The 14533-nt window shown below is 27.3% G+C and overlaps 1 protein-coding gene across 1 annotated transcript in view; it reads right to left on the reverse strand.

Moving 5' to 3' along the window:
• Positions 1-14533, reverse strand: part of LOC111614806 (glutamate--cysteine ligase catalytic subunit-like) — a 43423-nt gene that overhangs the window by 17214 nt on the left and 11676 nt on the right. The window contains exons 2-4 of the mRNA XM_023356175.1: positions 13522-13631; positions 10386-10505; positions 5510-5575 (exon numbers count right to left, since the gene is read on the reverse strand). Of these exons, the coding sequence (XP_023211943.1) occupies positions 5510-5575; positions 10386-10505; positions 13522-13631 (296 nt within the window). The remainder of the gene's footprint in view (positions 1-5509; positions 5576-10385; positions 10506-13521; positions 13632-14533) is intronic.

Below are 14533 nucleotides of genomic sequence, written 5' to 3' on the forward strand. Positions count from 1 at the left end.
ATAAAATCTCACCCAGATTTCGGACGAGGGGAGAGAGACTTTTCCTTACACGATTCTTGAACTAGAATTCAAGAACCGAATTACTACCCTACATCAGATTGTTATCTACAATATCTGGCATAATCGGAGGCCCGAATTGGGGCAGATAATTAATTTTTTTTATAACAAAAAAATAAAAAAAAATTAGATTTTTCTAAAGACTTGTTAAACATCCCATTAACTTAATAAATCTAGGGATACGCAGAGAACAGTTCAATAAACTCCACACCCTCAGGCGTTATAAGTTACGATGAAGATTATCTAAATTTAATATCAAATTTTTGATTAATTTGACGATGATGATGATGATAATAATTTTTGAGGGAATTTAGCGAATATTTTCTTGATTTTTTTTACCATTTTTTTTTTTAAAAACCCCCTTTAACTGTTGTAAAGGGATGATAGTTAAAAGTGCGATAATGGTTTTTTAATTACTGAATCACCCCTTCGCCATGTTTAAATTCCAATAAATGTTATATAACCAATTAAGTATCTTGTTTTTAAGATATCCTGAGCTATTTTCTTATGAAAGCTTGTACATGTTTTTGCCTGGAGCTTATTGCTGTTAAAGATCAGAAACATCAAAGGATGAAAATGATGCGAGGAATTCTTTCCTTTGATTTTTTTTTTATTTTTATTTTTATTTTTTTTATAAAATATTTTCGCTTATTTTTATGATAATATATTCAAATNAAAAAAAGTAAAATGTTCTTAGTATAAGCTCTAGTAACAACTACACAAATTATGTAATCTTTTCTTGCCATAGATGGTGCTTGATAGGTAACAATTTTGGTACTAAAATTTTTATTACACCTAAAAAAAATTCCACTTCTTTTGTGAGTTCTTAATTTTTCAAAATTTCTGTGACTTTTGAATCACCCTGTACAGTTGACCCCCCTATAACGTGGATTCATATAATGCAGATTCGTATATCGTGGCGAAAAAATTGCAACCATATTCGTATAAAGATGCTAAAAGACTTGCAAAATGCTGTAAAATGTCATCGCTGACTCGTGTCGTGACAGGATTGGTCGAATCTGGACCAATAGTGAACGAGCAGCCGAACTACTTACACGCTATGGAGAGTTTAGGCAGGTAAGTTGAGTTTACTATCGTCTGTATAGTATATAAATTAGGTACTGTAAGTCTAATACAGTACTGTAGTTTTATACATTTCTTGTGAAAAAAACATTTCTTATTCAACAGCCATAAAAATTATTTCTATTAATGATGTCTTCAAAGTTAAATTTTTTGCAGAAAAATAACTTATCAGAAGATGCACCCGCCATTTGGTGCACTGCTCCGCGACGAAAACAAGTTTAAGCAATGGTGTCGTCGAATGATGCACACTTGGTAAGTAATCCTGCAATTTTTTGTTTATAGCATAGTTTATACGGATTATTCCCAAAAAATTGTGTGTTTTGGAAATGTTGAGTCGAATTAGTCTAGAATTGATTAATTTTATGGAAGAAAACCTTTCAAACAGCTGTAGTCCGTAAACTGCACACGTGCCGGGCTGTGATTGGCTCATGTATTTAAGGATTCATACAACGTAAAATTCTTATAAAGTGGAATGTATCTACCGCATTATGGGGGGGGGGGATCGACTGTATTTCATTGAAAATTTTGCATGTTCAGGTCATTTCTGTAAAAATTCAACTAGCTAATGTTTATTTTGTAATCAAATCAAAATATTCATTAGTTTTTACTAAGCATCATTTCCACTCTTCACTGCTAAATTAGTTTCAAAACATTCAATTATTGCTCATTAGTTGTTTATGAAATAAGCAAATTATGCTAAGATCAGAAAAATAATTAAACAATGTGTACTACAGAATCTGTTTAATGATTTTGAAATGTTATAAAAATATAATCTATTCTGATTTTAATCATTAAGAAACTAACAAATGAATTGACATATATCACCTAAATCTACTAATAAAATTAAATCATTTCAATTGAATTAAATTGGTCTTTAAAAAAACTATTGGCTATTTCGTTATTCTTCACCGCTGAATAAATACTGCATATTCCACTCATTGTAAAATCACAGATATTGTCATCAGTCATGTTATGTTTTGGGAAAATAATAATTCTATTAACTTAAAAATAGTTACTCAAATTCCAATAAGCAAAGTTTTATTTGTTATAGTTATCTTTAGGTAAAAATAAATTTTTTAAGCTGCATTTTTGCTCTGTCAACCTCAACATGTGGTTGATAACAACAGATCTAAAGTACTAAATAAAATTGATGATGTTGAATGTTTTAGTTATTTGCTCAATACAGTAATTTGTTGGAATCAAACATTAGCAGTTAAAAACAATAGTCAAATACTGTGATTTCCTGCCTAGAATCTTCAAAACCACAATTTCAAATGGTATGTATGGATGAGAGATTGGATCCAATTGTATAATCTGTTAAATTTTCCATATCAAAAAAGTTCAAATCATTTTTACTTTATGCTACATCAAGAAGTCTTCTTAACATAAAACTTCTTTAGAAAGATGTCTTATTGTTAATGTTAGTCACAAAAGTCCTGAAGTGATTACAAGAAGCAAATTTTAATGCTAACAGGTGCACTTGTTGTTTGACATTTTCCAGAAGCAAAGCTTTTAAATAACCAACTAATTTAATAGGTAATATGGAAAAACTAAATTTTTTTTCGTAAGATAAAAATGTTTAATTAAATATATAATTCTATAAAAAATAATATATAATTTTATATTCATGAAAAGATTAAATTTTTAATTCAAAATATTTGAAAAATCTTTCTAATGTTCAAATATAAAATTTAAAAAATATGTATTAACATTTTAGTTTGTATTAATTTAACTGATGATACAATAAGTTAATTTTACCAGATATATGATTATGATTAACTGATGATAACATAGTCAACAAATAATAATAATTAGAGTTATAATAGTAATTTTAATTATCACCATTAATTTACATAAAGTAATTATGTATAATTACTTACTGCCAGTAGCCCCCAACACTGACAATTTTGTGTATGGATGTATCATGTTTTAGCAGTTCCAGGATTAAATTTGAAGTTTAAAATTATACATTTTAATATTGAAAACAACAATTGAACTCCAATTAATTAAATTATTCAAAATCATTCAACATAAAGGTTTAAGTATTATGCAATAAATTAAGTATTCATGAATAGTAATTTTATAGTATGAGTATCTATATATAACTTTTACTGGTGACTTAAAAAATTTATTTATAGTTTCAGATTAAAAAAAGAAGTAAATCAAGTTGTTTTTGTAGATCAAGATAACATTCAACATAATTAAAACTAAAAATACATGTTATTTCCTGTCATGTTTAGAAGCACAAATTACACAACTTTTTTTTAACTCTTATCAATTAAACAATGCAACAAAGAGTAATTTAAAATATTTATAAAAATAATGTTTCTATATCCTATTGGTAAATTTATGCAGTGGCAATAAAATCAGAANTAAAATTGACAACATAATTTGTTCATGTAAAGCTGGACAATCAGGAACCTTTTTTGCCAATTCTTATCAACAGGGAATAGATTTGACTCTTTACTCATGAGTTTATTTGAAAACCAGAATTCAAAGAATCATCTGTTTTCATGTGGGAATAGATTAAAACTTATCAGGCTCCCATGTGATTTTGGAATTTCAATTTGGAATTCAATTCAAAAGCTTTGCTTTTCCTATTGTTATTCATCGTTACTCCTGACAACACACAAAAACAATTCAAATGACCCAGATAAAATAGTTTTGATTTTAAACACCAGAGGGTGAGCATCCACTAAAAAAATGCAAATACAAGGGTTCACAAAAATTATCGCAAAAATGCAACAAATCCTTTGCTCATGCATAGAGGATGACCTAGGTTATTGAAACAGTGAAAAATAAATAAAAATCTTGTCTTATACATGAGTAAATACAGTACTTTGAGTTTATTGCTAAATGACATCTATGTACCAAACCTGCAGTATTAACTTCAGTAAGATGAGTGCAACCATGTGGATGTATCTATAGGAAGTGATAAACCAATTTTAGGGAATTTTGTATAAGTTTCTGTTAAACACTTAAGCATATTTATCAACATTCTGGTTGAGACTAAACCATGAAGTGTATACATGCAGTGCACACACTTCATAGAATGGATGCAGGTCCCTGTTAGATTGCTGTCAAATCACAAGTTGTCACTATCACTCAGTTAAAAATGCACTTCATTTCCATAACCAGACAATACATGAGATTCCACTAGCAGACAGTCCATTAAGGAAAATGAGTCTACTGGAGAAATGGCTTTATGTTGCAACAGGTTTGTATCAACATTGAATCTCTTAAAACTTAATAATGATTTAGCACTATATTTACATCATTAATAAATTTTCTAGGTGGTTGTGATCTTTGAAATGCCATTAACAAAGTATTGCATGAGTAGAAACACAGCATTAATTTGAATCTAACGATTAACTTGTTATATACATAATAAAGAAAATCATTCATAGGTATTTATAAACACACAAGAAATATTTAGATGACAAATGACATTTGCCTAGCTGCCATCACCAATATATGTAGTTTCTTCATCCTCTATGGCAATCTTGGCAACCTTTTTATTTAACATCTCTCAATAGTTATGCCAGTGTTAGCTAATATTAAAACATTTTATCATAAAAGCATAAGCTACAAATGCTAACTTAAAGTGAAAAATGGATAGGTATTCAAAATTTCTAAGCTGTCTACAAGTGCCATTCACTTGGTTCTCAAGTCATACAGAAATGTTTACAGATAGTTTCAAATCTTTTACAAAGTGTGTATGATATTTTAATTTTCTTTGGCCTGAAATCTTCATATCTTAAAGTAGAATATCACTGTCCAATCATTTATCACCATGTTCCACAATTGGACAATTTGCCATTTTTGGAAAAGCAACTTTTAATCCTGACAGAATTATAGCTTGAAAAGTCAAGCAATGGACAGAACTGTAGCAATTTATATTAAATTGTTTTCTATAGTCTGTTTACAAGAAATGATTGTGAACTAATATATATATGGTCTCCCCTACCCCTATATATATAAACATTTCAAAATAATATGACAAAGACACAAAGAAACTATAAAACTAACTGTACTGGACAGATTTTAAAATATTTTGTTTAATTTAATAAATATAATTAAGAATTCTAATTTTTAATTCTGTTCATACAAGAAGAATCTCTAATAAAAAAAGCCAAACCTAACATTCAGTATAAAAATGTCATGTGTGTACTCACTCTTGCTGATTTATAACAAATAAAAATTTAAAAATTTTTTAGTGATATAAAAATTTTAATATAGTAAAAAACTAAGTAATTACATTTGAAAAAATAATTATTTCATATTTATGTTTTGTAACTTATACAAGTATTTAGAAAAATATGATGTATTCCATTTGTTTGAAATAAAATGAAACACCAAATTAGCTTACCTTGGAAAACTAGTTAAGCACATTAGCTTTTCATTTGGCTCTAAAACTTCCATTACTTCTTCACGTCTTAAAAATACAAAAATATTTATGAATAATTTTAATATAAATAATGATTGTTTTGGTGAAAAATAACATATCAATTTATTACATATTTTAAATGCATGTCTATTTTAAGAAAATTAATTCAGGTTAGAAATTGCACAAGTAAATACACACAAAATAGATTATAAATCATAAGTAAAAGATCATTCTCAAATTAATGTTTAATGTTAAATATGCTAAAATTGGAAACAAGATCTGATCAATAATTCTCATAGAAAGTTTTGTTTTTTATTATTTTTCTGTTCTATGGGCACTAAGTCTTCTTTTCTTGCTCATCACAGATTCAGCCAGTGACGAGAAATTGGGCAAACATATCTGGAATTTTATCCTTAAATCAGAGTGGCAGAACTTTTACCATCTTGATTTTCCAACCATCTACTGATGACCTATGCTACTCAATATTTATTAGTGTGTGTACTTAAATACAGGGTGATTCAAAAGTCAGAAATTTTAAGAAATTAATAACTCAAACTATTTACAGTAAGATGGTGCAGTTTTCACAAATGCTTAGAAAGAAGTGGAATTTTTTTAGGTGTAATAAAAATTTTAGTATCAAATTAGTTACATTTCTTGCCTTAAATGGCACTGTAGCATTTGTAAATTTGTTAAAATAAGAATAAAAAAAGTAAAATGTTCTTAGTATAAGCTCTAGTAACAACTACACAAATTATGTAATCTTTTCTTGCCATAGATGGTGCTTGATATGTAACAATTTTGGTACTAAAATTTTTATTACACCTAAAAAAAATTCCACTTCTTTTGTGAGTTCTTAATTTTTCAAAATTTGTGTGACTTTTGAATCACCCTGTACAGTTGACCCCCCTATAACGTGGATTCATATAATGCAGATTCGTATATCGTGGCGAAAAAATTGCAACCATATTCGTATAAAGATGCTAAAAGACTTGCAAAATGCTGTAAAATGTCATCGCTGACTCGTGTCGTGACAGGATTGGTCGAATCTGGACCAATAGTGAACGAGCAGCCGAACTACTTACACGCTATGGAGAGTTTAGGCAGGTAAGTTGAGTTTACTATCGTCTGTATAGTATATAAATTAGGTACTGTAAGTCTAATACAGTACTGTAGTTTTATACATTTCTTGTGAAAAAAACATTTCTTATTCAACAGCCATAAAAATTATTTCTATTAATGATGTCTTCAAAGTTAAATTTTTTGCAGAAAAATAACTTATCAGAAGATGCACCCGCCATTTGGTGCGCTGCTCCGCGATGAAAACAAGTTTAAGCAATGGTGTCGTCGAATGATGCACACTTGGTAAGTAATCCTGCAATTTTTTGTTTATAGCATAGTTTATACGGATTATTCCCAAAAAATTGTGTGTTTTGGAAATGTTGAGTTGAATTAGTCTAGAATTGATTAATTTTATGGAAGAAAACCTTTCAAACAGCTGTAGTCCGTAAACTGCACACGTGCCGGGCTGTGATTGGCTCATGTATTTAAGGATTCATACAACGTAAAATTCTTATAAAGTGGAATGTATCTACCGCATTATGGGGGGGGGGGATCGACTGTATTTCATTGAAAATTTTGCATGTTCAGGTCATTTCTGTAAAAATTCAACTAGCTAATGTTTATTTTGTATTCAAATCAAAATATTCATTAGTTTTTACTAAGCATCATTTCCACTCTTCACTGCTAAATTAGTTTCAAAACATTCAATTATTGCTCATTAGTTGTTTATGAAATAAGCAAATTATGCTAAGATCAGAAAAATAATTAAACAATGTGCACTACAGAATCTGTTTAATGATTTTGAAATGTTATAAAAATATAATCTATTCTGATTTTAATCATTAAGAAACTAACAAATGAATTGACATATATCACCTAAATCTACTAATAAAATTCAATTTAATTCAATTGAAATGATTTATCTTTAAAAAAACTATTGGCTATTTCGTTATTCTTCACCGCTGAATAAATACTGCATATTCCACTCATTGTAAAATCACAGATATTGTCATCAGTCAATGTTATGTTTTGGGAAAATAATAATTCTATTAACTTAAAAATAGTTACTCAAATTCCAATAAGCAAAGTTTTATTTGTTATAGTTATCTTTAGGTAAAAATAAATTTTTTAAGCTGCATTTTTGCTCTGTCAACCTCAACATGTGGTTGATAACAACAGATCTAAAGTACTAAATAAAATTGATGATGTTGAATGTTTTAGTTATTTGCTCAATACAGTAATTTGTTGGAATCAAACATTAGCAGTTAAAAACAATAGTCAAATACTGTGATTTCCTGCCTAGAATCTTCAAAACCACAATTTCAAATGGTATGTATGGATGAGAGATTGGATCCAATTGTATAATCTGTTAAATTTTCCATATCAAAAAAGTTCAAATCATTTTTACTTTATGCTACATCAAGAAGTCTTCTTAACATAAAACTTCTTTAGAAAGATGTCTTATTGTTAATGTTAGTCACAAAAGTCCTGAAGTGATTACAAGAAGCAAATTTTAATGCTAACAGGTGCACTTGTTGTTTGACATTTTCCAGAAGCAAAGCTTTTAAATAACCAACTAATTTAATAGGTAATATGGAAAAACTAAATTTTTTTTCGTAAGATAAAAATGTTTAATTAAATTATACATCGAGACTTCTAGTGCAAATACATGACACAACCCTGCGTTAAAAGATTATACCGACTAATGAGATAAAAATGTTTAATTAAAATATACATCGAGACTTCTAGTGCAAATACATGACACAACCCTGCGTTAAAAGATTATACCGACTAATAAACTTTAAATATAAATTTGAATATTTGAAAGGTTGCAAAACGCTATAAAAATTATATTGAAAACTTCAATTTTGTATGTTATAAAAGGATCGTCCTCAATGAAGTCATGAAAATAATTAGAAAATTAAATAAGTAAAGAACTGATAATTAATGTACCAGTCGACCCCCCTATAACATTGTTGATTTTTCTGTTTTATATGAATTCCATGTTGTACGAGTCACTTAGATTTTACAAATATGTGTGCCGGGCTGNTTAATATTGAAAACAACAATTGAACTCCAATTAATTAAATTATTCAAAATCATTCAACATAAAGGTTTAAGTATTATGCAATAAATTAAGTATTCATGAATAGTAATTTTATAGTATGAGTATCTATATATAACTTTTACTGGTGACTTAAAAAATTTATTTATAGTTTCAGATTAAAAAAAGAAGTAAATCAAGTTGTTTTTGTAGATCAAGATAACATTCAACATAATTAAAACTAAAAATACATGTTATTTCCTGTCATGTTTAGAAGCACAAATTACACAACTTTTTTTTAACTCTTATCAATTAAACAATGCAACAAAGAGTAATTTAAAATATTTATAAAAATAATGTTTCTATATCCTATTGGTAAATTTATGCAGTGGCAATAAAATCAGAAGTTTTATTGAATAAAAAAATTTTATAAATAAAGATTTAAAAAAATAATTTTATACACAAAACTATAGTGCTTTTTAATGTGATAGATGGTAAAAGAGTAACTTGTACAGTGCGAGATAAGCAAGGGGCCAGGGGTTAAGTTAATTTTAGTTGGAGGGTGTTTTCTTTTTACAAAGTATTATCCTCATCTGAGCTTTATTGTCAATCTTGATCAGAAATATCAGCAACATTTTCATATTTTTTATCATTGTCATAAAAAAATTTTTGGATGACAAAAATAGAAAAAAGACTGCTATTAATTGAAATTTTCTTCTAGAGTTGCATTTGTTCAGTTGAGTACTGAGCAACTTTTTCAGAATTTGTGTTCAAATACTGCCATATTTTGTTCATCATTTTACAAATGATTACTTACTTACAGTTAAAAAGTTTAATAGCACTTATTTAGTAAAGTTTATTTAAACATTTCTAGATATGAAGATTAATGTATAAAGACAAAAACAGTGACAGTGAAGTCTGAAAGCAACAATAACACCTGATTGATAGGGAAAAAAAATTATATTAGTCTTCATTAAGAGTAAATTTGATAAAAGGAACAAAATAATTTGAAAATTTCAATATTCTAAAATCCACAGATGAATTTAAGAACATGCAGCAACAAAGTCTATACTTAAATTGTGAAATTTTGTATGTTGCAAGGATTTCCAAAACTGTGTTAGAGTGAAACCGAAGTTGTTTTACAAGGAATACTTTTATTATTATTATGTTGGGTTTTGTGAGTTATACTCGGTTCACACCGGTGGCTGTGTACTATGCCGGACCAAAGTCAAGGCATAGCAACCAAAACAAAACTGAAATTAAAGAAGTTGTCAGTGTCTGTATTCAGGAATTTCCTAACAATGTGGCATGTATTCAATATAGTGGCCTTCTGTAGTGTNCTTAATAATTCTTTTCTTCCAGTTAGTTCTAAACTGGAAGAAAAGAATTATTAAGAATTATTTAATTAAAATTATAATTATTAAATTTAGCATGAGATGGCACCTAACTCTAATACCAAATTAAATTATTATTATAGCCACTTCTAGTCTGTTAATTTGGCTTTGGTTGCTTTAATGTTTATCAGGTTAACTGATGTTTGTTTATGCCACTATATCTTTTCAATCTGTCTACTGGGATTAACTGAGCAACATGAATTTTGAATATTCATTATTGTAATATAAGAATAATTATAAAAAAAGTGATTGTGTTTTTTGAATGCATTTTATCCTAGAAAGTATATGAGAAATTTAAAAAAAAATCTTTAAAAAGTGAGACATCAAAAATTAATTTTCTATGTTGAGTTATTTTAATTACCTTGCTCTCATATTTGCTTCCACAATATTGAAATGAGATGTAAGGCCACCATAAGGCTTTGCTGGAGATGATTCTATCATATAAGCACCAAATTCTGGTCGCCAGAGAGCTTTCACTTCCCTAAAATTATATATATGATATGATTTAATAAATAGCATTACTAATAATAACCACTCAAAAGTTGAAAAACTAATCCTACTTTATGAAAAGTAAATTATCATCAAAGTTGATACTTATTTTGATTTAAATATATATTTACATAATTATACTCCATATCTTCTCTTCTATGTATTCATTGTTATATGGTTTATTTAAAATTTATAAGGCAAAATACTAATCAAATAAGCATTTATCTCCTTAATTTCAATATGAAACCATTATAAAAAACTTTTATGACAATACTCTTATATTAAAATTATTGTAGAAATAAAAAAAGTAAATAAAAAAAATTGTATCTAACATATTTAAATTTTTCATTAATATTTTTTGGAAAAATACCTGGAAAAAAAATTTTAATTTAAAAAAGATTTTGAAAAATTATATAGACATTAGTATAATAATTTTATTTATTACAATAAAAAACAATTACTTTATTAATATTACTTTAATGTAACTGAGATGATCTTAAGATGAAAATTGTAATAGTTATAGAAAACGAGCATTGTAACTATTTATCAAAAAATTATTTTATTGTCATTCAATTATATGTAATTTTGCAAAAATCTAAATTGTAAGATATACAGTGATACCTCGGTTTTTGTTGATAATCTTTCCGAAAACAATTGGTGAAATTCAAAACTGAAGAAAATTGGATTTACATTGATTTATATGGAAATAATTGCCTCAGTTAATTCATTCTAGAACTCCAAAATACATACCAAAAACATTTTACAGAGAATAAATATAATGTTTGATACTAAAAACAAAAAGAATTAATATAAAATGAATATAAAAGACTAATGTAAAGAATAAATGAACATTTAACATGACATATGTTCGACACCTTCTATTGTTTGTGATCTCTGTTTCGTTATCACATTCATGCCTTTCACTACATTAGTCTCCTTTATTGCCACAATGGAACTTTTCATATGTCAATTTCCCATACATGCTGCTGATTTTAGCAATCTTAATTCTGCTCTCGTATTTGTCAATGATTTTCTTCTTTAACTTGATCGTGTTCCTGTCATTCTTCTTTGAAGGGCTGTTGGCTCTGGAAACTTTTCCATGATGGAATTAAAAGGAAAGCAACAGTTGTTTGGCTAGACGCACAGGATAATGCTCACACGACGAGAAACACCACCAAACTGAGCAGGAAAATGTGTGGGTCACCCTTTGTTTCTGCAAAATTAGCAATGATGTCATGTGGGCATGCTGACAAAATCCAAGGCAACCAATGAAAACAGACAAATTTTGGATTTGTCTCAGTTTTTGTCAGGAATTATAATTAAGAAAATTTAGAAAGCTACATATGAAAACATTCTAATCAATATTAGTTTATATATTTTAATAATGTTAAATAATCTGTATAAACTTGTTTTGTTTAATTACATATATGTTTATGTCCTTGTTATACTTAAAAAGTAACCTTTTGTTTGAATATGATTTTTTTTTTATGAACTGAAATAATCCATTTTGAAATCTTTTAAAAAAAATTATACTACCAAAATATTTATTACCTACTTTTAAATAATATAAACAAGATCAGAATTTTGTAAAATTAAGAAATTATTATTAAATTATATTTTATTAACTTANAAGAAACTCAAAATTATTTTTTTTTAAATAATAGTTAAAATACAAATTAAGGGAAACAACAAGTTTGAATTAGGCAATAACCAAAAATTTGACAATGTTTCAGTACTACCAAAATATTTATTACCTACTTTTAAATAATATAAACAAGATCAGAATTTTGTAAAATTAAGAAATTATTATTAAATTATATTTTATTAACTTACAAATTAACAAAAGGTTAAGAAGATTTAAAAATCAGAATTAGTCATTTTTAAACAATTGACATCAGATAAAACAATTACATTATTTATTAACAATTTAGGTTTAATATATAAACTATAAATCTATTTACAGGTTCATAGCCTTATCTTTAGACATAATGCAACAATTAAAATTATCCATTTTCATCACTGATAAAATATTTATCTTTTACATACAATATTTGTTTATACACTGTACTTAAAAAATACACAGTATTTCAAAATTTTATAATTGTGCATATAATCATTTGACATTCAAAGATATAAACAGGTTCATTAATTATAACCATCTTGTATATATTTCAAGTTGCTGTATAGAGCCTGTTCTTTTGATGTATTTTGATGATGAAACTTGGTAATACATTATATGGACTATGGGGAAAAGGGAAATGAAAAAAAAAAAAAAAAAAATATCAATTCAAATTACCACTAGGTGAAAAATAGCATATGAAGAACAAGAAACATAATGGAGTTCGTATGCCTCCTCTATAGACATGATCTTTCAGATATCCCCACAACCATACAGACTCTGCTTGAATTGAAAGCAAGCATAACACGCGATATTGCTGCAATTTCTCAAGAAATCTATCGAGCTACTGTTGAACATGTAATTGACACAAATGGATTGCACATTAAACAAATGTTGTGAATAAAAACCTTTTGCGTGTTTCTTGTTCTTCATGCGCCATTTTCACCTAGTGATAGAAATTTGAACTAATTATTTTTTTTGCATTTCCCTTTTTCCCATGGTCCATATAACATATATACCAAAGTTTCATCAAAATACATCAAAGAGAACGGGCTCTATACAGGTCTGAGTAGGGCAAGTTTAATTATAACCTGTATATACATGTACCGGTACTTGTGTGTATCTGAAACAAGTTAGAATTTTAAAAAACTAATAAGCTTACATAACACTAATAATTGTTACACAGTCAACCCCCCTATAACAATGTTGATAATTCTGTTTTATAAGAATTCCATGTTGTATGAGTCACTTAGATTTTACAAATATGTGAGCCAGTCACAGCCTGGCACACGTATTTGTAAAATCTAAGTGACTTTTACAACATGGAATTCATATAAAATGGAATTATCAACAGTGTTATGGGAGGGTTGACTGTATTTATTAAACTTACTCTGGATGATCACTTTGTTTCTTTGTTAATGCATCTAATACTTCATTTGCTCTTAAACTGAGACATGCTTTCTTCCTCTGTACATCAAATTTTACTAGCATATATTCTATCTAAAAAATAAAAAATTTAAATATTTATATTTTTAAATTTCAAAATCATTTAAATATATAAAAAAATTTTATTATTTTGAGATTATTACAATTATACACAGTCCAGCCCCATTTATGCATTTATTAGTTTATATTATCACAATTATAAAAGTTCAGTTAGATGTTTTTCATTTATATAAACTTTGCTGCACTTCTGTGTCATTTTTCAGAACCATTCAGCACTTTTTACTCACTTGTCCATTATTCACTTGTAAAAATTTAAACCATTTATTTAAAATGAATAAGCAAATTCACTTGAGGTGAGTCCAAACAGACAGCAGAACACCAGCAAATGAAAAAAGCAGAGCAAATACAAAATATGTAATGCAATTTCCAACAAATTTTTCTATTTAGCAAATCACTCCACTAATGAATATTGAAAATTTTCACTTTTTATAGAGTGAACCAGTTTAACTAAGAAAAAAAAAACACTATGGTTCCTCACTTGTTTTCACTATATCATTGTCAGTACGAACTGACAATGATATAGTGAAATAAAATGACTTCATTATTTTGTATGACTGGTGTTTTGTCAGAAGGAAACAACCGATGTAAGATACTAACAGAGTATGGAACAAGTCCATCAAAAAGTAAATAAAACTTGTATACTTTTTTAAAAATTTGGTCAATTGAATTTTAGACTGAATTTACTTTTCCTTTTATATGTTTTTCATATGTATTACAATTATACATATAGTATATTGAAACCATAATTACTAGTAAAAATAGGCTTAGAATTAAAATGCTAAAATTATAATTGTCATTCTGGTTTTTTATTAATTAAAATTCACAAGTTCAGAAAAACACAAATCAAGAAAGATGCCATTATTAGTCCTTTTTTATATCTTAGTATTAATTGATAT

Source organism: Centruroides sculpturatus, unplaced genomic scaffold (assembly GCF_000671375.1).
Source record: "Centruroides sculpturatus isolate CEXI.00-Female unplaced genomic scaffold, Cexi_2.0 scaffold81, whole genome shotgun sequence".
NCBI classification, from domain to species: Eukaryota; Metazoa; Arthropoda; class Arachnida; order Scorpiones; family Buthidae; genus Centruroides; species Centruroides sculpturatus.